This window comes from Phyllobates terribilis, unplaced genomic scaffold (genome assembly GCF_046119375.1).
Source record: "Phyllobates terribilis strain yellow unplaced genomic scaffold, ASM4611937v1 Scaffold_9__5_contigs__length_417890890, whole genome shotgun sequence".
NCBI lineage: Eukaryota > Metazoa > Chordata > Amphibia > Anura > Dendrobatidae > Phyllobates > Phyllobates terribilis.
The window spans coordinates 333,429,077-333,455,118 of NW_027362769.1; the positions used below are offsets into that span (position 1 = coordinate 333,429,077).

The window sequence follows — 26,042 nt, forward strand, 5'->3', positions numbered from 1 at the left end:
GAGAACGGAGAGGATTTTTATTAAAGGGTAAACTGCAAAGTTGTTTATATTTACAATCACTTTGTATTTTACTCATTTATGAACCTTATACAACCCCTTTAAAAGGTTCTTAAGGATAAGTATTTTCTTCAATTTGGAAGTTGTGTGTAATCTGTGCTGCTGGTATTGTATCCGTTAAAGGAGTCCTATTCAAGAGAGGGTATGAATTCGGTTAATTCTCTACGCGTTTCGAAGTATTTTTACTTCTTCAGGAGAACCACAGAGATTGTTCCCCTACCCATTTCCTACTTTCTTTGATTAAAACACTTACTCTTTAACAAAGAGCTTTTGATTACCATTTTTGTAAAAAATAAAAAAATACAAAATATTCCCTCCACCACACACTAAATTGAGTCTGTACATTCACTCCTTTCCACCTAATACTATGCAGTGTATGAGACATCCATACATTGTACACTGTATGATTTTCTCGCTGCAGCCATTTGAGGGTAAGAGGGTGCGGAGATGAGCCCTGTGGCAATAGTTAGAGCAGATTAGTGGACACCATATTTTTTTTTTACAAACATAGTAGACAGTGCAAAACCTTCATAGATAAAGGCAAAGAAGGTTGCATAAAATAAAATAATAATAAAAATGTATATCCTAGAAAACCTTTTTATATTATAATTAGAGATGAGCGTTGTTCTACTCGAACTGTTCGCCAATCTCAAATTCGAGCTGTTTTGGGCGGTGTTCGAGCCGTTCGGCGAACACGAACAATTTGAGAAAAATTCGGCTGTTCGAGGTTATGTTCGATAACTGTTCGTGCACCAAAATCATAACTGGATTTTTTCTCAGTAATGATGAAAATTAATGTTAATACGCAGTTTGAGTGTACAGCAGGGTGGGGGGAGGGGCAGGGGATGGATCTCTGCAGGAACAATGAAGATCTCCATTTTTTTTTCTCTTTCCCACATTTGCAGTGGGGAGGTGCAATCTGTCAGCCTATCAGCAGCGCACACACGGAGCGAACTGCTTTTTTTCACACAAGCAAGGGCATGTGTCATTGGCAGTGTATGTCACATGTCCTTGCCCTATAAGACCAAGCCATTTTCCCCGTCGCCACCATTTTCTCACTGCTGCAGCTGCGTGTTAGACGGCACCGCTGTTGCTGTGTGCGCTATACCTTGTTAATTTCAAGCCAATTTTCGCACAAATATACAGATAGCTTGGGAGTAGGGAATAGTTGTGATTGCAGTCCTTTTAAGGACTAGGTTACAGCATTTCCTACGACTTTTATCAGGGAGGTCTGTGCTCTTAAATAGATAGATTGTGGGAGTAAAGACTAATTGTAATTGGAGTCCTTTTCAGGACTAGGTTACATCAGTTCCTATCAGTTTTTGCCAGGCAGGTCTGTGCCAGTGCTGTGCAAGTTTTTTTCACAGCATTTGGCTGAATCTAGCAAAGCTAATCCTTTTTGGCCTATTGCAGAGTGTGTTAGTCAGTGGAGTAGCCTATCTGTGTTGCAAGATATACCACCTGTGTATAGAATACCAATTTTTTTACTGCACCTAGTGAAGTAAAATCTTTTGGGCAAAGCATCATTCTATTAGTCCATCTATACTGACCTCCATCAGGTTGCAAATTAAAACTAATTTTTATCTGCATCTACAGTACCTCTGAAAAAATATTTGGGCTTCTACCTGTGTGTGGGACTTGTTGTATTAGTCCATCTATACTGACCTCCATCAGGTTGCAAACTGAATATATTTTTTTCCTGCATCTACCTCTGAAAAAATATTGGGCTTCTAGCTGTGTGTGGGTCTTGTTCTATTAATCCATCTATACTGACCTCCATCAGGTTGCAAACTGAATATAATTTTTTTCTGCATCTAGCTCTGAAAAAATATTTGGCCTTCTAGTAGTGTGTCGGACTTTCTCTATTAGTCCATCTATACTGACCTCCATCAGGTTGCAAACTGAATATAATTTTTTTCTGCATCTAGCTCTGAAAAAATATTTGGCCTTCTAGTAGTGTGTCGGACTTTCTCTATTAGTCCATCTATACTGACCTCCATCAGGTTGCAAATTAAAACTAATTTTTATCTGCATCTACAGTACCTCTGAAAAAATATTTGGGCTTCTAGCTGTGTGTGGGACTTGTTGTATTAGTCCATCTATACTGACCTCCATCAGGTTGCAAACTGAATATATTTTTTTCTGCATCTACCTCTGAAAAAATATTGGGCTTCTAGCTGTGTGTGGGTCTTGTTCTATTAATCCATCTATACTGACCTCCATCAGGTTGCAAACTGAATATAATTTTTTTCTGCATCTAGCTCTGAAAAAATATTTGGCCTTCTAGTAGTGTGTCGGACTTTCTCTATTAGTCCATCTATACTGACCTCCATCAGGTTGCAAACTGAATATATTTTTTTCTGCATCTACCTCTGAAAAAATATTTGGCCTTCTAGTAGTGTGTAGGACTTTCTCTATTAGTCCATCTATACTGACCTCCATCAGGTTGCAAATTAAAACTAATTTTTATCTGCATCTACAGTACCTCTGAAAAAATATTTGGGCTTCTAGCTGTGTGTGGGACTTGTTGTATTAGTCCATCTATACTGACCTCCATCAGGTTGCAAACTGAATATATTTTTTTCCTGCATCTACCTCTGAAAAAATATTGGGCTTCTAGCTGTGTGTGGGTCTTGTTCTATTAATCCATCTATACTGACCTCCATCAGGTTGCAAATTCAAAATAATTTTTTTCTGCATCTAACCCAGCCAATAGTTTTGGCCTAATACCACAGTTTGGCCACTCAGCTCTGCTCGGTTACCATCCATTGTTTTTTTGTGCAAACAACTCCGGAGTTGTGAATTAGTTAACCACCAAAATGAGTGGAAAAAGGCCTGCTGCTGGTGGAAAGGGGAATAGGCGTGTTGGGAAGGGGAAAAAAGGTTGTGTCCGTGGGGTAGGTGTTAAAGCAACAGTAACATCTGCAGAAGAAAGACCATCTTCCAGCCAAACTAAAATGTCTACTTCTTTTAGCGGACAATGTGATAAGATCCCTTTCTTACGGCCACGCCAATCGCTACAAATTCCAGATGAGGCACAAAAACAGCAGGTGCTTCAACGGATATCAAGTGCTCCTTTAAGTGGGCTCTCCTCCACATCAACTTCAACATCACAAATACTCCAGTCCTCAAAGGTGTCACCCAAATCGCACTTGCTTCCTCACAGCTCCCAAATCTCCAGCTGCCCGTCTGAGTATGAGGTAGAACAGATGGTTGAGTCTGCAGAGCTGTTTACTCATACTATAGCCTGGGAATCAGAGGTCGACTCCAGCGCTTCTGTGAATCCAGACGAGGAAATGATCTGCACTGATGCCCAGAATCTTTATGAGTCGGATCCAGGACCAGACGCAGAAGGTTCTGACCATAATGTAGACCCTCATTCCCAAACTGTAACTCCTGTTGGTGGAGACAATGAGGAAGACGATGATAAGACTCAAATACCTGATTGGAGCGACAACTTTAGTTTTTTGTCAGGGCAGGAACAGGTTGGCTCTGAGGACGACGGGTGTGATAACGCACAGGGTGATGATGATGAGGTCGGAGATCCCACTTACTGTCAACCCACAGTCAGCCAAGAGATGAGGTCAGCAGAGGAGGTGGAGGAAGATGCTAGTGACGACGAGGTCAGGTTGCGCCTTCCTGGACAGAGACGTACTACTGGAAGCACGTCAACAACTGCATCCTCAAACACAACTCTGCCTCTCACCACAAGTCGTGGTGGCTCTTCAGGTCGCATGGGTGCTAAGCCTTGCATAGCCTGGGCATTGTTTCAGATCGATAAAGATGACCCAACTCGTGTTATCTGTAACATTTGTCAGAAAAAGCTAAGTAGAGGCCAAAAAATACATAGTTTGAGTACTTCATGCATGAACCGGCACATGGACATGAAGCATAAGTTGCAGTGGGAAGCTCAGTGTGCTACAATGCGGCCTAGCCGGCCGGGCCAACCACCGTCTGCCATATCTTGTGCATCCGTGGCCTCTTCATCCTCTGTGACTGGGGGGACAGCAGTCACACCTGTTTTGGGGCGCAGACCTGCCACCTCTTTACCCGCAACAGCCAGCGTGATTGGCAGGTCATCATTTTCTTTGGAGGTGGTAACACCAGCTGGTGTTGAGCGCTGTCCGACATCGATAGCACCACCTTTGGATCAAGGCAACCTAACATGTCCGCCTGCATCTTTCTCACAGACCGGCAGTTTGCCGGGGACACCCTTATCAACCCCGTCTAAGCACAATAGCCAGCCCTCGGTCCCTCAGATGTGGACAAGTAAAAGACCATTTCCTCCTAGCCATGAGAAAGCTAAGAGGTTGAATTTCACCATCTGCAAGCTCTTGGCTACAGAAATGCTGCCTTTCCGCCTGGTGGACACAGAGGATTTTCGAGACCTTATGTCCGTCGCAGTGCCCCAGTACCAGATGCCCAGTCGGCACTACTTCTCAAAGAAAGGTGTGCCTGCGCTCCACCAGCATGTCGCACATAACATCACCGCTTCTTTGAGAAACTCTGTGTGTGACAGGGTGCATTTCACCACAGACACTTGGACGAGTAGGCATGGACAGGGGCGTTACATGTCGCTGACTGGGCACTGGGTAACTATGGTGACAGCAGGACAAGGGGCTGCTGTCCAAGTCTTGCCGTCCCCACGAGTTGTGCGTCAATCCTCTTTATGTCAAAGTTCCTCCACTGCTTCTGCCTCCTCAACCTCCTCTCGGTCTTCCACCTGCACCCAAAGCCTGTCTGGTCATGCCACAAGCTTTCTAACTGCGCAGAAGGGATCCTGCACACCTCCTTACTATGCTGGCAGTAGGGCTCAACGTCATCAGGCGGTTTTTACATTGAAATGTCTGGGAAATGTGAGTCACACAGCTGAGGAGTTGTGGTCAGCTCTGGAGAACCAATTTCATGAATGGTTGTCTCCACTGGACCTGAAACCAGGGAAGGCCGTGTGCGACAATGCTGCAAACCTGGGTGCGGCCCTTCGCCGGGGCAATGTCACACACGTGCCTTGTATGGCTCACGTGTTGAACCTGGTTGTCCAGCAATTTTTAGCCCACTATCCCAGACTAGATGGCCTTCTGCAGAGGGCACGGTCGCTGTGTGCTCACTTCCGCCGTTCGCATCCCGCAGCTCAGCGACTTACATCTCTACAGAAGTCGTTGGGCCTGCCACTTCACCGGCTAAAATGCGATGTGCCTACCCGGTGGAATTCAATTCTGCACATGTTGCAGCGACTGTGGCAGCACCGACAAGCCCTGGTGCAATACGTTCTGACGTATAGCCTGGGCCAACGAGATCCAGAGGTGGGGCAAATCACGCTGGAGGAGTGGTCTCAGATCAGGGACCTATGCACCCTTCTGCACAGTTTTGAAATGGCGACGAAGATGTTTAGTGCTGACGATGCCATTATCAGCATGACTATTCCGGTGATTTACATGCTGGAGCACATGTTAAACAGAATTCGGAGTCAGGTGGTGGCACAAGAGGAGGTGGAGGAAGTAGAGGAGGAGGAGTTGTATGCGGAAGGGCTAACATCTGCAAGGTCCAGACGGTCGGCAGCACCAAGGCGGCAGGCATGTGAGGGTGGGGGAGATGGTTTTACCAGGGCGCATGGTAGCAGCCAAACTAGTGAGGAAGGTGCAGGAGCCCAGGAAGAAGTGGAGGACGAACTGATGGAAGACTCATCAGATGAGGGAGACCTTGATCACATTTCTGTTGTGCGAGGTTGGGGGGAGAGGACAGAGGAAGGAAGCATGATTGTTACCTCGCCACCAACACAACAGGGACTTGGTGCTCCTGGATGCGCAACACACATGAGTGCCTTCTTGCTGCACTACCTGCAACATGACCCTCGAATTGTGAGAATTAGAAATAATCCTGACTACTGGGTTGCCACACTGTTAGATCCCCGGTACAAAAGTAAATTTGCAGAAATTATTCCTGCCATAGAAAGGGATGCACGCATGCAGGAGTATCAGCAGAGACTGTTGCAGAATCTTACATGTGCTTTTCCACAAAATACCAGTGGTGCACGTAGTGAATCTCACAGTTCCAACTTGCCAACCGTGGGACCGTCAAGTGTTCAGCACTCAAACCGTAACAGAACCACAGTATCTGCTGGTAACATCAATTTTGCGGAATCATTTCACCACTTTTTTAGCCCATCCTTTGCAAGGCCACAGGAGACAAGAAGTCTGACACATAGTCAACGCCTAGAGACGATGGTACAGGAGTATCTCCAAGTAAACATTGAAGCCACGACTGTGTCACTGGACCCTTGCTCTTTTTGGGCTTCCAATCTGGATAAATGGCCGGAGCTAGCCATTTACGCCTTGGAGATCTTGTCATGCCCCGCAGCCAGCGTTCTGTCTGAACGTGTGTTCAGCGCTGCTGGTGGTGTGCTGACAGATAAGCGCACGCGGCTCTCCACTGATAATGTAGACAGACTCACGTTCATAAAGATGAACAAATCATGGACCCGAAACGACTTTTCTACCCCTGTGTCATCCTGGGGAGAGTAAAAGCTTGATGATTGGTTAAAATCACCCTACCAACCGTTTTAAGCTTTCAAATTTCTAATCATGTTTATCTGTATCTTGACTGGAAAATAATTTGGGCTTTGTAGCAGTGTGCAGCACTGATCCTATTAGGCCATCTATAATAAGCTTCACCAGATTTAAAATTAATAATAATTTTTAGCTGCATCTAGCCCTGAAAATAATTTTGGGGCTCCGAGATGCGCAAGGCACATAAGTGCCTTCTTGCTGCACTACCTGCAACATGACCCTCATATTGTCAGAATTCGAAGTAATCATGACTACTGGGTTGCCACACTCTTAGATCCCCCAAACTTTTCGATCAACCTTTTCATTTTAATAAAGACCAAAAAAATGGTCATTTTTGAAATTATAAGCATTAGCAGGTTGTTAGAAACTGAAATCAAACAGTTTTCAACTCAAAACTTTATTCTAGGTGATGTTACATTTTCACATAGGACCCCTTGTTCGAAAGGAGCTTCTGAACTCTCTCGTCCATTGAATTTGTCAGGTTTTGGATGGTTTCTGCTTCAATTGTTTTGCAATACCCTCCCAGAGCTGTTGCTTAGATGTGAACTGCCTCCCGCCATCATAGACACTCCTTTTAATGATGCTCCAAAGGTTCTGAATGGGGTAGAGGTCAGGGGAGCATGGGGGTCACACCATAAGTTTGTCCCCTTTTATGCCCATATCAGCCAGAGATGCAGATGTTTTATGTGCAGCATGAGATGGTGCATTATCATGCAGAAAAATGATCTTGCTGTGAAATACACGGTTCTTCTTCTTGAACCATGGCAGGAAGTGCTGTTTGAGAAAATCCACATACATTATGGAGTTCATCTTTAGCGCCTTCAGGGATCCTAAAGGGGCCGACAATCTCTCTCCCCATGATTCCAGCCCAAAACATTACTCCACCTCCTCCTTGTTGGCGCTGTAGCCGTGTTTGCGTGGGGTGTCCATCAACCAGCCATCCTCCACTCCATCCATCTGGACCATCGAGCGCTGCACGGCACTCATCCGTGAACAAAACAGTTTTGAAATCAGTCCTCATGTAATGTTTGGCCCACTGGAGCCGTTTCTGCTTGTGTGAAGTGGATAGAGGAGGTCGACAGGATGGCGCATGCACAGCTGCAAACCTCTGAAGGACCCTGCATCTTGTTGTTCGGGGGACGTTGGAGGCACAAGCAGCTTCAAAAACTTGTCTGCTGCTATGACAAGGCTTTTTTGCCGCTGCTCTTTCAACCTGACGTAATTGCCTGTAGGAAAGAGTCCTCAATTTGCCCTTATCAGCACGCACACGTGTGTACTGTGAATCAGCTACATACTTCTTGATTGCCAAGACACTTCATCCTGATCATCGCACAATGTTGATTGTAGTCATGCCTTGACCTAAACACTCCACAATTTGTTGCTTCTCAGCAGCCGACACATCCTTTTTCTTTCCCATTTTGGCAGAAAATGTAGGCTGCTTAATAATGTGAGAGAGCCTTCTTAAGTAGTCTTGCCTTTCATTGGACACACCTGCCAAACTAATTAGCACAGGTGTCTGCAATTGCTTACAGTGATATAAAGAGCCCTGACACACATCACCATCAATGAGTTTAACTGACAAACAAACAAATTCTTCCCTTATCACTCCTAAACACTTTTTGCATAATAATTTGGAACGCAGTGTACATGTGCTTTTCCACAAAACACCAGTGGTTCACGTAGTGAATCTTACAGTTCTAACTTGCCAACCGTGGTCTGTATGGAGTTGTTCAATAAAGGGCCCAAAATTAAGATAACATAGATGGGAGAGGTCTCTATGAATAGGAATTCCTAAGTATTTGATACCCTGTGAGGGCCAGGCAAAGGGAAAGTTGGACTGGATGGAATCCTATATGGATTTGGGGAGGGAGACATCGAGGGCCTCAGACTTCGCTGCATTGATTTTAAAATTTTACCATGTAACAAAGTGATCTATTTCAGCCATAACAGCATGGATGGATATATGTGATTGAGTGATATATACTAGGACATCATCAGCAAATAGAGAGCACTTGTACTCGGTGCCTCCCACCTCAATCCACCTAATATTGGGGTTATGGCGAATTGATGAGAGCAGGTGCTCCGTCACTAGGATGTATAAGAGAGGGGACAGAGGACATCCCTGCCTTGTCCCATTGGTGATTGTGAAAGGTGATGAAAATGTTCTGACGCACCCCCTGGGCCTTGGGACACCCGGAGCCGGACCCTTTTTGGTGGATGCTGGTGGTTGTAGTCTTCGTGGCGGCGACCCGGTTCCGTGGCTCAGGGCGGTCAAACCAGTGGCGGAACTATTTATGTGGTTTTGATGTTTAAATGTCCGACTACGCCACCCGTGGATTGCGGTCAGAGTGAACCGCCGCTACAGGGCAGACCGCTGAGGCTGGTGTTGTGGGTGCAGCAGAGCGTAGCATAACTCCCCACGGGAGGAGTATAGCCTCAGGGCAGTGTATGCGGAGGATGGGGGTGATGGTGCAGGGCAGCAGCAGTAACGACACGGAGTCAGTGATGCAGTTCAGGGCCTTTACTCACAGTTCTTATTATCCAGACCACGTCTGCAGGTAACGGCTGCCCACGTCGTACTGTGCTCACCAGGTGAGGGGCTCAGACAACTCCCAGATAACTTTGGAGCACTTCACAGGACCCCCTTTGTGTGTCCTTTGTCTGGCCTTTCTTACCAACACTTCTGTCCGGCTGCCTCGGGCCTCCTCTTGGTAAACTTGGTGCCAGTTTCCCTGACCCTATGTGGTGCCTTCCTAGCTGGTGTAGCGAGGGGCTGCGCCACATAAAATGTCAGAGCCTCCGGTTTCTAGCTGAGGGTCGTTTCCTGCCTCCACTAGTTCGGGGACCGGTCTCCCCCTTTGGCCTGACCCCTCCACGCAGGTGGATTCGGGCGTGCGGTGGCGACTCGCCCGTCCGCACCCCTGGGATCCCTTCATTCCTCGTTCCTGGAGCCTTCTCCGCTCCTCTTCCTTCCTTCTCCCTCTTCCAGGCCTGGGCCTCTGTTACTAGGCCCGCCTCCGGAGCAGAGCTCATGCAGAGCCCCTGCTCCCTGCCACTTCTGCTCAGACTTCTCTGCACTGAACTAAGATGGTGCCCACCTTTTATACTCCCTTCTCAATGCACCCAGGAACTGCTTCCTCCCTGCTCCTGCACTACAGGGTTCCCCTTCCTCAGTGTTCCCTCCCCCCACTCCAGCCAGGGACAGGGACTGTCGTGCCCATCTCAGGGGCATATTGGTCGCCCTGCCCCACGGCAATGTGGTGTAATGCATGCAGGTGTCGGGTCCTGATCCACACTCCATCCTTACCTGAGAGTGAGATATCACACCTCTGGGTGAGGTGCAATACGTCTGTAGCAACCGAGCCCTCAGGGTGCTACAGTTCCATTTATCTTCAGCCTAGGTGACGTATTGCGATACAGGGCCATGATTTTGGCTATAAAAGGGTCCCCTAGACCCCTACCCCAAGCTTTTTAAGAGAATCATATATGGCGTGCCAGGAGACTCTATGGAATGCTTTCTCAGCATCCAACGAGAGTATCTAATTACAAATTTTTAACTGCATCTAGCCCAGGAAATACTTTGTGCCTAGTAGCAGTGTCTGCTAGTCAGCGGATTATCCCGGCTGTTAAGCAAGCTGCACCACCTGTAGTTTAGACACTTAATTTTTTCAAAGGAAATGCTTCGGGACCATGGGATACTTAGTGAAGAGCATCAGGAGGCACCCCAAGGCATAGGGGCCGGGACTGGCAGTAGGATGCCTTGCGGTGGACAGCCGAGCTCGATCCTTATAAAAGCTTTTTAACTGCAGCAGCTTTAGTGGACGCTACTGGAGCTGGAATTACCGCGGCTGCTGGCATGAGACTTGCCTTCCAATAGATCCTTGTAAATGGATTTAAAGTGTATTCATTCAAATTAGAGAGACAATTTAAATTAAAAAGCTTAGAGCTGCCTCCACCACAGGGGGGCTCGCTCGACCCACCAGCGGACAGGCACCAGTATTGGGAGAGGGGGGCTGGCCGTCAGGGTTCACCGCGGCTCTGGCACAAACCCGGCGACACGGAGGTGGCACGGGCAGGAGCGGACTGGCCGTGTCGGCTTCTCACTTTTTGGATTTTAGAAGGGCATGACATGCCTATATCTGTGTCTCCCCCTCCTTTTACTCCTCCACCTCTTTTATTTTCGCATGACTATATGTACTTGTCACTTTTCCATGTGTTAGTCGTGTCTTCTGAGCAGTTTGTCAGCTTTTGGACACCTTTGAAGGTGTTTTCTATGTGTTTCTATGTGTTTTTGTTTGCCTGCCATTGGTTTTAACGGTGTTCGAAGGTGTTCGACGAACAGTTCGACGAACAGTTCGGCGAACACACGGGTGTTCGACGAACCGAACCGAACTCGAACACTACGGGGGTGGCTCAACACTAATTAGAATAAATAAGCAAAATCTTATCATTTCCTTGATTTATCCCCTGTAGTACTGTTGAAATTTTATAAATTCCGATTCTATTGAAAACTTTCAAATTTTGAAAGAATAGTTTGCAAAAAGATATGAATTAATCTATTATATAATTGTCTTATCCCGTCTGTCTGTCTGTCTGTCCTGGAAATCCCGCGTCGCTCATTGGTCCGGCAACGGCCAATCAGCGCCACGGGATTTCTGAAAAAAGATGGCGGCCGTTAGCGGCTCATCTGGCGGACGGAGGTCAGCGGCGATGCAGCCGGGAGATGAGCGGCGCTAGCAGCACAACTACCCCGACCGTCGCCGTTGACCTCCATGCGGCTAACGTCGGAAGATCAGCGGCTTGGCCCGCTGATCTTCCGACAGCAAGTGTGAACGGAGGACTGGGGAGCTGCGCCGCCGGTCGGGATACTTCTGCTGCGAGCAGCCGCTCATCTCCCGGCTTCTCGCAGCAGAAGGAGCCGCACAGGCAGCGTCGCTCCCCGGTCCTCGCTAATATGGAGCCGCACAAGCAGCGCCGCTCCCAGGCCCACACTAATACGACGCTGATTGGTCGCGGTGGCCGGCCGCGACCAATCAGCAAGATGGGCGGCAAATTTAAACGCCGCTCTGCTGATTGGTCGCGGTGGCCGGCCGCGACCAATCAGCGAGATGGGCGGCAAATTTAAACGCCGCTCTGCTGATTGGTCGCGGGGGCCGGCCAACCGCGACCAATCAGTGAGATGGGCGGCAAATTTAAACGCCGCTCTGCTGATTGGTCGCGGTGGCCGGCCGACCGCGACCAATCAGTGAGATGGGCGGCAAATTTAAACGCCGCTCTGCTGATTGGTCGCGGTGGCCGGCCGACCGCGACCAATCAGCGAGATGGGCGGCAAATTTAAACGCCGCTCTGCTGATTAATCGCGGCCGGCCACCGCGACCAATGAGCGAGATGGACGGCAAATTTAAATGCCGCTCTGCTGATTGGTCGCGGTGGCCGGCCGACCGCGACCAATCAGCGAGATGGGCGGCAAATTTAAACGCCGCTCTGCTGATTGGTCGCGGTGGCCGGCCGACCGCGACCAATCAGCGAGATGGGCGGCAAATTTAAACGCCGCTCTGCTGATTGGTCGCGGTGGCCGGCCGTGACCAATCAGCGAGATGGCCGGCAAATTTAAACGCCGCTCTGCTGATTAATCGCGGCAGGCCACCGCGACCAATGAGCGAGATGGGCGGCAAATTTAAACGCCGCTTTGCTGATTGGTCGCGGCCAGCTACCGCGACCAATCAGCGAGATGGGCGGCAAATTTAAACGCCGCTCTGCTGATTGGTTGCGGCCGGCTACCGCGACCAATGATCGAGATGGGAGGCAAATTTAAACGCCGCACTGCTGATTAATTGCGGCCGGCCACCGCGACCAATCAGCGAGATGGGCGGCAAATTTAAACGCCGCTGTGCTGATTGGTCGCGGTCTTCCGCGACCAATTAGCGAGATGGGCGGCAAATTTAAACGCCGCTTTGCTGATTGGTCGCGGCCAGCTACCGCAACCAATCAGCGAGATGGGCGGCAAATTTAAACGCCGCTCTGCTGATTGGTTGCGGCCGGCTACCGCGACCAATGATCGAGATGGGAGGCAAATTTAAACGCCGCTCTTTTCTGATTGGTCGCGGCCGCCGGACGAGACCAATCAGCGAGATTGTCGGCAAAAATTAAACAACGCTCTGCTGATTGGTCGATTTTATCACCAAATTTAAACAAGCTCTCCGGTCCTCACTAACACAGTTCGCTGATTGGTCGCGGCCGGCACCCGTGACCAATCACTGATATTGCCGCCAAATTTAAACACCGTTTTGCTGATTAGTCGCGGTTGCCGGCCGCGACCAATCAGCGATTTTGGCGCCAAATTTAAACAACGTTCTGCTGATTGCGCCCTATCGGCCGCATACATATTCTAGAATACCCGATGCGTTAGAATCGGGCCACCATCTAGTTAAATATAATTAGATATAATAATTAGATATAATAAGGAAGATAGTGAGAGCGTGAAGGACTAACAAATAATGTAATAATTATATAGGTAGACATAGGAGTCCTGAAGGTCAAGGGAGGCAACAAAGAAGGAAGAAAAGGGAGATTTGAGGAGAGTAAATAATATAAGTATAATATAATAGTATAAGAATGTCATTGTTTGATGTGTCCTAAATTAATCTGGAGTTTTTCTTGTGTTCCTGTCCCTCTCTGTTTCTGAAATATGCCCCCTTTTCCCTGTATATGATTCTAGTCTTAAAAGCCAACTGGGTGTGGTCTTCAAAAACATTCCCACAGAGAAGAGCTGAAGACCATGCCCACTTGGCTAAAAAGACTAGATTTTCATTCAGTGAAGAGAGAACCATATCTTAGAAATACAGGGGAGCAGGAACACGTAACAACCTATGCCAGATTCAGGAGAACAGCAGGTTAAGAAAACATATGTATGGAAAATGACAGGTCCTCTTTGAAGGGGTTGTCCCCTTTCCATATGCACTACTAGAGAACATGGACGTCATAGTTGTGGTCCTTCACTAAGGACTTTTCACTATGGATGAGAACAGAGAACCAGTTGCTGCACTGGACCTGGCCCATCCAAGTATTACATATTTATTTTAGATGATTGATATATTTGATTTCACGCCATCCTACTGGGGAAATGTACAACCAAATGTGGCTTCCATTGGTGATAAAGGAAAATTCACGGGGTTATCTGTTTACTATGTCTAATTAATAAGGGACTTTTCATGATAAAACCCATATAACAGGAGCGGTATAGAGGGACTTTTTTTGTGAGTGCTCGTATATTACCTATATGTCCTACTTTTATGGTGTCTGTTAACAGATTCAACATGACCCTCACCGATATCCTCAGTGCTTCTGATATTGCCGCTGCCCTGAGGGAATGCCAAGGTAAAGTCAGATTTATACACATTTTTTATTTCTCTAATGTTCTATAAAATAAAGGAAAGCAAATCTTCCATCGGAGGGATGCTGTACGTTTAGATTTCTCAACGTATTCATCCAAGGGAAGGCTGTGACCTATTCCATACTGGGCCACAGGACACCAAATTAATAAAAAAGATAAATTTTGCATAATCTGCTATACTCTTCACTACAATGAATGGGGCCCCATGGAAAGGTCCGGTCTATGAGCCTGGAGCATTCCTGGGTAAGACACCAAAGTTCACAAGAAGCTCAAGGACATGTTCACACAAATGTTTTTCAGCACGTAGGTTTCCTATGTGGACAGCACGCGGTCCAATAGGAGCCAATGTTCTTCTATAAGTTGGAGATTTTCCACGCTGACTTCAATTTAGGTTTAAAATGCACCAAATTTCTTACACAGGTTCATGCAGTACCGAAAAACATCAAGGTCCCAATACTAATGCACTGCCGGATGTAGCAGCCACCATGATAAAGGCAAGGGCAGCATAGGTGCAAAATACTGATGAAACGTCCACTCACACACCGACCATTCATGGGGTGTGTCTGCCTAGTACTATTTTGGGGCACGGACTATGAGGACCCTTGACGTTGGTAACAAGTTTAAGTATTTTGGCCAAAATCTTGACCCCATTCATTTTTTTTGTTGCACATTTTTCATCATTTGTAGGATGCAGCCGGGCCCTTTAATGTTTTTTGGGGAATTGGGCTGCTTATCGCTGTGGGGTGCACTTATATAGTGCTGGGTAGCCCAACTGATCTTATAGTATGGGTGTTACCAATAGGCTGTAAGCCAGACACTGTGCCAGACGTACTGGTGCGACTGGTGTCCTATACAAGCCTTATCCCTGTGCATTTATAACACTAGGCAGAGTGGTTGGTGTGTGAGTGGTTGTTTCATCAGTATTTTGCACCTTTGCTGCCCCCGCCTTTATCATGGGGGTCTGCCGCATCCTGTAGTGCATTAGTATTGTGAACAAGTGTTGGTAAATGCAGCAGCCTTTATTCTGTGATGTTTATTGAATTTTATGTCCTTTCAGCGAATTGCTTGAAATTTTTGCTAAATCTGATGTATCTTTGTACTGTCTAGTCTTAGTTTATGCCACCTATTAGTTGACTTACTTTGTGCCGGAAATTTGTACCAAAATTTTGGCACTCTGTATAATCTTTTTAGATTATTATACTTTGCTTATATGGCGCCATCATATTCCACAGCGCTTTACAGACTTTATCATCACTGTCCCCATTGGGGCTCACAATCTACATTCCCTATCAGTATGTCTTTGGAGTGTGGGAGGAAACTGAAGAACCCAGAGGAAACCCACGCAAACACGGGGAGAACATACAAACTCCTTGCAGATGCTGTTCTTGGTGGGATTTCAACCCAGGACCCCAGCGCTGCAAGGCTGCAGTGCTAACCACTGAGCCAACATACTGCCCCTCACACTCTATATGCTCCCAGCCACGACCCCTTGTCAGACAAAGCACAAAAAGTGTATGAAACATAATAAATACGGTACAAGTCATAAGAGACATTTTTGTGCTGAGTTTAGCTGGATAAAGTCTATCCATTTTGAGTCACATCTTCAGACCAGATATTCTACATTATTCCCATTGGTGATTTTTGAAATCACATCAAATTTTCTTATAAAAATGTATCATATCTGAAAATAGTTGTTTATGTTCATAATAAAAGTTTATTAACAACAGTCAGATGGCCGTATAACTCGGATGAGAATCGCAACGCAATGCTCGGACTGGTCGTCGGCTCTCCTCACCTGAACGTGACAGCTGTATAGAAATACATGCTGTCATGCTCAGGTGGGGAGAGTTGACGGCCAGTCCGAGCATTGCGTTACGATCCTCGTCTGGGCTCTATAATGCTGTGTCGGAACGCATCGGTGGCTAAACAATGTGCGGCACCGTTCAATTCATTCTCTGCGGGACTGCTGGAAAAAGCTGAGTGCAGTTACTGCTCGGCTGCGGCAGGATAATTTAGAGCCATGTTTCGGGGATAGGTGATGCCTTTCAATGTCGGGAATAACCCTTTTAATTGATAAAAAATACTTTTGTTTTTTTCTGTGATTTCCAGCTCCTGAATCATTTAATTTCAAAAAATTCTTCCAAACTTGTGGACTGACTAAAAAGACCGGAGCTCAAGTGAAAGAGGTCTTCCGAATTCTAGATAATGATCAGAGCGGGTTCATTGAAGAGGAAGAGCTCAAGTAAGCAGTGGTGCATCTTGTTGTAAGGATACTAAATGTAATGCTAATACCACAAGGATAGTCAGCATTATTAGCGTCTCCATTGGTATGATGGTATAAATTTCACTTAGGAAATTTTCCTTCTTTAGGACAATCTTAAAGGGGTTGACCACTACTTTAGTGTTGATGACCTATCCTAGAGATAACTCATCAGTGGGGGTGCTACAACTGGCACCCTTCCAATCAACAGTTACCATCTCAGGATTGAAGTTCTCGGATGCTCCTGGAACACAGAAGCTCCATCATTTCTACAGTGGCTGCAGCAGGGCACTACAAATCCACCTCCAGTTCAAATAAATAGGGATCTGTAATACCTGGCTCCGGCCTCTAGGCTGCTATGTTCCAGCAGCATCTGAGAACTTCCGGCTGCCACCGGCAACTCCTGATCAGCTATCAAATACTAAAGTCGCCAGAAGATGCAAAGCCCAGGCAGGCTTGTGTTCTACATGATAGTACAATGTGTTAAAGGGGTTGCCCGGCCGTAGGCTACAAGTCAGCAGCACTGGAACATTCTCACAGCACGTAGTTTGTACACTGTGAGGATTCACAAGTCTGCAGTCACACAGAGTGACTGCAGACTTGTAGCGACTTCCTAGTGGGTATTTACTTATACACAGCTGTTAATTTGTACAACATGGGCTGCTGTGTAAAGTACGGGGAACAGAGTGAGCCACACAGTCTGAATGTACTGTTAAAGTGTCACGGGTGTGTCAGAGGTGACAGACAGTCGCCCTGCAGTTGGTTGCAGGAGATCTCTACATTTGGCATTACAGACATCTTCTTAGATGAGAGGCTGTCTTTAGGACCTAGCAGTTACCTCCCTCTGGCTAATTAACTCTCTGCCTGGGTGTATATATACCTGGTGTGTCTGAGAGGGAGTCACCGGTTATACTCATTTCTACTTGTGAAGGCTTAGCAAGAGCAGTACTTCGTCCTCTCTGGAGCTTGAGGCCGTGTGCACATTTGGAGTCGTCTAAAGCTAAGCAAGTTCCCCCTGTTTGTCTACCCTTGTTGTTTATAGAGTTTAGTGGAGATCGACTAGTGCTCATCTCCTCCCATCCCTAGCCTTAGCCATACGTCAGGGAAAGCTAGGGCGAGGCACGCGTGTGGCGATTGCTGAAGAGACAATATAGGGACGTTAGTTGAGACAGGGTGACACTAGATCAGTCTAGGAGATCTCCATTTCCCTAGTGCCTGTGCTCCTTTTCTCTTTTCCCTCTGTCTTTCCCATATCTGGCGTGACATTAAGGGGTAAATGCAAAAAGCTTGTTTTGCATAATTAATGTGCCATGGTCTGTCATCAATTTCCAATATTTAAAAAGGTTGTCCACTACTTTTTTACTGATGACCTATCCTAAGGATAAGTCATCAATGTCTGATCGGCCGGGGTCCGACACCCGACACCCCCACTGATCAGCTATTTTCGTTGCTGGCAGTGGCAGCCACCGGCCAGAAATGCTCACTAGCAGAGCTAGCAGTCTACTCATAGTGGCCGCAGCAGGGTAGTACACATCCGCCAAGCCTCGGCCAGTATCAGAAGACAGAGCAGCTCTGCAAGTGAGTATTTCCAGCCGGCGGTCGGCGACACTGATAACAGCTGCTCGGCGGAGGTGCCGGGTGTCGGGCTCTGGCCAATCAGACATTGATGACTGATCCTAAGGATAGGTCATCAATGGAAAAGTAATGGACAACCTCTTTAATTACAGTGCTCTAGCTAGGTCTGTTATGCGAATCTGAAAGGTCTGCCCCAACCAAAAGTACAAAATTGCAAACTCCATAGAAAATATCCTCTATAAGCACTTGGTATTTAGAAGTGTCCCCATAAAACAACAGACCCAATTACATACTTTGCCCATTTTGGCTCTCTGTGGAACATTGTGGTCTTTTTCTGTAGTACAGAGGTGATAGCTCCCTGTAAGATAACATTCCCATCAGACTTTTATCTATTAGCATGGGGTCTAAAGGGTAACCTTTCTCCTTGTGGAGAGTGACAAGCCAGGCCTGGCATGTAAGAGTGAGGAGACTTATAAGCCATGTAATGCTCCTTTGGGAAATTAAATATGCAAATTGTCTCTTCAGAGAGGAAGAGGACTAGTACTCTACTGCCACCTATTGGAAGTAGCAATCATAAAAGTCAATATCGACTCTTTAACAAGCCTTGCAGTATGGCTTAGGATAAAATCAAAATCAGAATCTCAATTTGCAGACATGGTATTTCGGGGTGTTGCCCCTCATCAATGCAAAGTATAAGATCTGAAACACTATGTCTGCAAATTGAGATTCTGGTTTGGCTTTTATTCTAAGTCACTTGGCAAGGCTTGTTAAAGAGTCGATATTGACTTTTAGGATCGCTGCTTCCAATAGGTGGCGCTAGAGTCCTAGTTCTCTTCTTCTCTGAAGAGACAATTTGCATATCTATCAGCATAGAATGTGATGGTGCAAATAGTGAGGTATGGGCAACACATAGGAAATCTTCATTTTTAACAAAGAAGCTAATATTATTGTATTTTATTCCCCAGGTTCTTCCTCCAGCGTTTTGAGCCAAGCGCCAGAGAACTAACTAACACAGAAACTAGAGAATTTGTGTCTGCTGCCGACCATGACAGAGATGGGAAGATTGGAGCTGAAGGTGAGTAGTACACATCATGGATAATTTAGATAATAGCTAAGAGCCAACGACCGCGAAAAGATCACATTGCCTAATTTGAAGACATATGTTCTCACCTGGACCCATTCTTTGCATGAACAACTAAAGAACTTCAGCTCCACGGAGAAACGTTCTGCCCATATGCATTTCTTCTGCCGAGAACAGGCAAAATGGGCCATATTTTGGGCACACATTAATGATGATATTTACTTAACTCTATTATTACAAAAAAAGTGTCCAGATTATCTATGTTGCTCTTTTATACAACTGCCAGATCGTGTAAAATATATTACTGAACTACCCTAGAAACACAGAAAATGTGACAGAGGTCAGCCCAACATGGAAAGCTTACATTCAACGGATATGAAAAGTCTACACGCCCCTGTTAAAATACAAGGTTTTTGTCATGTAAAAAAAATAATTTCAGAACTTTTTCCATCTTTAATGTCACACATAATCTGTATAATTCAATTGGTAAAAAAAAATTCAGTTGGAAAAAGAAAAATAAAGAACTGAAATGTGGTTGCATAAATATGCACACCTTTAAACTAATACTTTGTTGAAAACAGTGGCATAACCAGAGTCTGATCGGCCCTGGTGCAAAATTTGGACCTGGGGCCCTAGCTACATGTTAGTTAGACGTATTGACCCTTGTAGCATTCTAGATCCTATAAAGACATACATGTTTGCCCCTCACCCCCAAGTAATAATGTCCCTCATCTAATATATATAATTGTCTTATCCCGTCTGTCTGTCTGTCCTTCTGTCCAGGAAATCCCGCGTCGCTGATTGGTCTGGCCGCGGCCAATCAGCGACGCAGCATTTCAGAAAAAGATGGCAGCCGTTAGCGGCTCATCTGCCGGACGGAGGTCAGCAGCGATGCTGCTCGCAGCATAAGTCCCCCGACCGGAGGTGCCGCTGACCTCCATGCGGCTACCGTCGGGAGATCAGCAGTTACAGTCGCTTATCTCCCGACGGCAAGTGTGACGCCCCACTCCTCCCCTCCTCTCCCCTCTCCTCCTCTCTCCTTCCCTCCCCTCCTCCCGCTTGCTCAGGGCCCCAGCACCCAGCACCATACTTACCCCTCCCCGTGCCTCCGCAGCAGCTCCTGTGTCTTCCACTGCTGCTCTGTGACGTCTCAGGTCAGAGAGTGCTGTGACGTCTTTACACCGTGCTCTCTCCTGAGTGGTCACAATGCAGAGCGGGAAGATGCCAGCGACGCTGGAGTCCGGAGCAGCAGCTGAGAAGTGAGGTGAGTGTTGGATTTTTTTTTTTTATTGTATGGGGGCATAGGGTATTAAATGGTGGGGTGGGGGTGTGTGACATCGTGGAGGGGCCATTATAAGCGAGGGGGGGTGTGACATCCTGCATGGGGCACTATGGGGGGGATGTGACATCCTGCATGGGGTATTATATAGGGGGATGTGACTTCCTGCATGGGGCTTTATAAGGGAGGGGGGATGTGACATCCTGCATGGGGTATTATATAGGGGGGATGTGACTTCCTGCATAGGGCATTATAAGGGAGGGGGGGATGTGACATCCTGCATGGGGTATTATATAGGGGGGATGTGACTTCCTGCATGGGGCATTATAAGGGAGGGGGGGATGTGACATCCTGCATGGGGTATTATATAGGGGGGATGTGACTTCCTGCATGGGGCATTATAAGGGAGGGGGGGTGTGACATCCTGCATGGGCCACTATGGGGGGATGTGACATCCTGCATGGGGTATTATATAGGGGGGATGTGACTTCCTGCATGGGGTATTATATAGGGGGGATGTGACTTCCTGCATGGGGCATTATAAGGGAGGGGGGGATGTGACATCCTGCATGGGGTATTATATAGGGGGGATGTGACTTCCTGCATGGGGCATTATAAGGGAGGGGGGGTGTGACATCCTGCATGGGCCACTATGGGGGGATGTGACATCCTGCATGGGGTATTATATAGGGGGGATGTGACTTCCTGCATGGGGCATTATAAGGGAGGGGCGGATGTGACATCCTGCATGGGGTATTATAAGTGAGGGGGGGTTTGACATCCTGCATGGGGCATTATAAGGGAGGGGGGATGTGACTTCCTGCATGGGGCACTATGGCGGGGGATGTGACTTCCTGCATGGGGCATTATAAGGGAGGGGGGATTTGACATCCTGCATGGGGCATTATAAGGGAGGGGGGATGTGACATCCTGCATGGGGCATTATAAGGGAGGGGGGGGATGTGACATCCTGCTTGGGGCACTATGGGGGGGATGTGACTTCCTCCATGGGGCATTATATAGGGGGGATGTCACATCCTGCATGGGGTATTATATAGGGGGGATGTGACTTCCTGCATGGGGCATTATAAGGGAGGGGGGATGTGACATCCTGCATGGGGCATTATAAGGGAGGGGGGAATGTGACATCCTGCATGGGGCATTATAAGGGAGGGGGGATGTGACATCCTGCATGGGGCATTATAAGGCAGGTGGATGCTCCCCGGTCCTCACTAACACGGTTCGCTGATTGGTCGCAGCCGCCGGCCGCGACCAATCAGCGATATCGGCGCCAAATTTAAACACCGCTCTGCTGATTGCTCGCTGCCGCCCGCCGCAATCAATCTGCGATTGTGGCGCCAAATTTAAACACGGTCTCCGGCCAATTGGCGGCAGATTTAAAATAAGTACGTCACCGTTGGGAGACATATTCTAGAATACCCGATGCGTTAGAATCGAGCCACCATCTAGTCCTATAATAATATTCCCGAGCCTGGCCCCTTCCTGTAACAATGTCCCCATCCTGGAATAATGTCTTCCATTCCTGGGCCCCTCCCTTGTATAATGTCTACCCATCCTGAGCACCTTCCAGTAATAATGTCCCCCACCCTGAGTCCCTTCCTGGTATAATGTCTCCTCATCCTGGCCCCCTCCAGTAATAAGGTCCCTCATTCTGGGCTCCTTCCTGGTATAATGTTCCCCATTCTGGGCTCTTTTCTGGTATAATGTCCCCCACCCTGTGTCCCTTCCTGGTATAATATCCCCCACCCTGGGTCACTTCCTGGTATAATGTTCCCCATCCTGGGTCCCTTCCTGGTATTATATCCCCCATGTTGGGCCTCTTCCTGGTATAATGTCCTTTCTGCTGCTGTGTAAGAAAAAAAGAATGATTCTTGTTACTTTCCTTCATTCCCACAACGTGTGACTTCCTCTTCTATAGCCGATGCAGAAACCGGCAGCTGACTTCGGTATCCCAGCCATGGACACCACGTCACATCAATGCCATGCACCGCCAGTGACAGACACACCGACGTCAGTTGCTGGTCTTTGATTGGCCGGAGGCGTGTATTGCACTGCAGGGAGCCAGTGGGTCTCTGTGCCACAATACATTTCAGCTGAATATGCATCCTCGCATGTACATCCAGTTGAAATAGATGCCGGCATCAGCGGGCACCCATCTTGCATGGGCCTGCGATCATTACGCCCCTGGTTGAAATACCCTTTGAATTTATGGCAGCGTTCAGTCTTTTAGGGTAGGAGTCGAACTGGAAATCGTTGCCCACTCTTCGTTGCAGTAGCACTCCAAATCTTTCGGACTGCTTGTACAGCGCCCTCTTCAAGTCACCACAGATTTTCAATTGGATTCAGATCTGTGCTCTGTCTGGGCCATTTCAAAACTTCAACCTTCGGTTGAAGCCATTCTTTTTTTTGCTGATTTCTAGGTATGATTAGGGTCATTGTTGTTCTGAAAGGTGAAATTCCTCTTCATCTTTTTAGCAGAAGAATGAAGGTTTTGATGCAAAATTGACTGAGGTTTGGAACTGTTCATAATTCTCTTCACCTTGATTAAAGCCCCGGTTCCAGCTGCCAAAAAACAGCTTCAATACAAAAGGCTGCCTCCACCATGCTTCACTGTGGGTATGGTGATGTTTTGGTGATGTGCAGTGTTAGTTTTGCGCCAAACATATCTAATGGAATTATGACCAAAAAGTTCAATTTCGGTCTCATCAGACCATAACACACTTCCCCACATGCTTTTGGCAGACTTGTAGGTTTTGGCAAAATATAGCTGGCTTGAATGATTTTCTTATAAAAAAAAGGCTTCCATCTTGCCACCCTGTCCCACAGACCAGACATGTGAAAAATACAGGAGATTGTTGTCACATGTAGTACACAACCATTGCTTGCCAGAAATTCCTGCAGCTCCTTTAGTGTTGTTTTAGGAATCTTGTCAGCCTCCCTATCCAATTTTCTTCTTCTCTTTTCATCAATTTTTTGAGGGACGTCCAGTTGTAGTTAATGTCACTGTTGTACCAAATATCAGTCATTTCTTGAAGTCCGTCTTCACAGTGTTCCATGGGATACCTAAGGCCTTGGAATATTTTTTGTACCCTTCCCCGGACTGATAAGTTTAAAAAATGAGATCCCTTTGCTGTGTTGCAAGCTGTTTATGGACCATGGCTTTTGATGTGAAATGCAAATAAGAACATTTCAGGAAAGTCCCACTAGAACAGCTAAACTTCATATGAGGTTAATGAGAATTACTGTAAATGACGGCAGCTGTGCACTGACTACTATTTAACATGAATTTAAGTGTGACTGGCTAATTCTGAACACAATCACATACCAAATTATAAGACGGTGTTCACACTTATGCAACAACATTATTTTAGTTTAGTTATTTTTAATTTTACCCTTCCAAATGATTTCAGTTTGTTTCTCAATTGATTTGTACCGATTATGGGTGACATTAAAGGTGGAAAAAGTTCTGAAATTATTCTTATTGGTATGATTTTTTACATGACAAAAACCTTGTATTTTAACAGGGGTGTGTAGACTTTTTATATCCTCTGTACAATATTTTACATTCAAAGGGTCGGTAACTTTCACATTACTTTTCTGTTACAAACAAAATCAGAGTAACGTGTTGCTGGAACCCACACATATCAGTTGCGAGCAGTGATGGAATCAGCCATGCAGTGACACTGTTGGTGAAATTTAGTATTACACCATTTCAATATAAATCAAGAAGTTGAGGATGTGATGGGTCTTCCAGAGCAAGAGTTGGTCTTTCTTGCTACTCTTTACTCTGTCTAATAGATGATGGGTCACAGTACTTCCTTCCAGAGTATTAAAAAATTGGATATTTCCCAAAGAGTGTTTTTTTCTCATGTTAGGCTCATTTCGTATCTCTCGTAGTGTTTCTGTCCATTATTAAGGGTAATGTTTCTCCTTTTGGAGAATGACATGTCTGACATGCCAGTGTATGGAGGTTTAAAGGCCATGCAATGCTCCTTTGGGAAATTAAAAATGCAAATTGCATCTTCAAAGAGGAAGAGGACTTTAATTCTAGCACAACAAAATCAGATCTCATGCTTTGCATTGATGAGGGGCAACACCCTGAAACATGTATCTGCAAATTCAGATTCTGATTTGGCTTTTATCCTAAGTCATATGGCAAGGCTCCTTAAAGGGATGATATTGACTTTTAGAAATGCTACTTCCAGTAGGTGGTGCTAGAGTTCAATTCTTCTTCCTCTCTGAAGAGGCAATTTGCATGTTCCATTATATGAACCTTCATCCAAAAATAATGTCAGTGCCGGTCCTCTTGCACAAACAAGTTTCCATTGTGATGTCTGTTTCCAATGCTGATGTGAACAGGGATAAGGTCCTCATACACATTAGACTTGCTGATATTGGCAGCATTGGTCAACCATCTAAGTGGTATGGGAGATAACTCCGTCAGATTTTATTGGGAGGATAAGGATCAGATTGTTGGAATTCAATCACACAATCCACTTGCTCTGTAGGTGGTTAAGTCACTGCCAAATGATTGTGGCAGTGGCTTACTCTACACTCCAAGCTGCATGGCCATTCCCCCATTCAAAGCGACAATGAGATTGAGGTCCCTTGTTCTAGAGATAGGTAGAAGTCCCAGGTGTGTCATCAGTGCTCTGGTTAGTTCTTTAAAGGGTATCTGAAATATCTGCCCCATCATAGCAAAAACCTAGATAGGTGTAGATCCCGGGAGACAGCATGAGATGAGACTAGCCCTTTAAACATCTTGGTTTATGATGTTTTTTTTCTGTACATTATTCTACTTATTATAATATGAGATACAATGTTGATGATGACGGCCAAACCCTTTGTCTTCGATGATTATAGAGTTCCAAGAACTGGTTCATTCCTAAGCAAGACATGGACTCCTCGCGTACACACAGCTCAGTGAACTTATCAAGGAAAACCCGAATGTAGAGGACGTCTTGAGGAGCGCGTCACACCACATCCATGTCATTCCTCAGTGAGGGAACATAGGAACCAGCTTGGTGGATGTAATGAAATAGGATGATGTCTCACGTGGAATATACTGATGGTCACTGAACGTATCGATGGACCAATAAACCATATTCACCTTATATGCGATTGTGTCACTCTGCTTATTGATAGGTATGGGTAGAGCACAATGAAGCAGTTCTCAAGGGTGACTAACATATACTTGTTTTCACAGACGCCTACTATGCTCATAGAGTTGTAGCCAACATAGACGTTCTTCGTAAACTTGTATTAGGCCACGAAATCCATGTGCTATTTTTAATACTAGAAATAAAAAAAACTAAGGGCTATAAGCTGGTATACATGCAAAGTGTAAGAGCACATTCACACTGTGGCCATTTAACAGACAAAACCCAAGAATAAAACAAAAAAAAAAATGAGCATAAACCCTACAGCAGGTAAGTAAGAAAATAGTAATAGTACATGTTGTGGCAAGACGACTCACTCGGCTCTCCTGGAGGCAGACTCAGGACACACGTTCTCAGGTTTCGTTTCTGCTGGTTTATTATCAGCCATAAACTCATCAGGAAAAACAAACATGACCCCTCTGGGTTAAACGAAAAAAAACAAAACAAAGTATAACTTAGTCCATAGATGAGCGGGTTCCGTCTGCTCTCGGTAGCATAAACTGCACTGCTAAAGTGTCACGGGTGTGTTGCCACGAAGATCGTCACGAGTACACAGCCTGACTTCTCGCAGCTGACTTGTTGGTGCTTTGTGTTTCTCGGCAGTGAGGGAGTTAATTCTCTCTCTCTCTCTGGGCTAGATGAGGTCCAGCC

The 26,042-nt window shown here is 46.3% G+C and overlaps 1 protein-coding gene across 1 annotated transcript; it reads left to right on the plus strand.

Annotated features, from left to right (window-relative positions):
• The first annotated feature begins 13,939 nt into the window (after nt 1-13,939).
• LOC141160983 (parvalbumin, thymic CPV3-like) lies at nt 13,940-25,121 on the plus strand. The gene is made up of 4 exons (XM_073645780.1): nt 13,940-14,000; nt 16,126-16,258; nt 18,817-18,926; nt 25,096-25,121. Exons 1-4 carry the CDS (start codon nt 13,940-13,942, stop codon nt 25,119-25,121), a joined length of 330 nt encoding a protein of 109 aa, XP_073501881.1.
• Nucleotides 25,122-26,042: the final 921 nt, after the last annotated feature.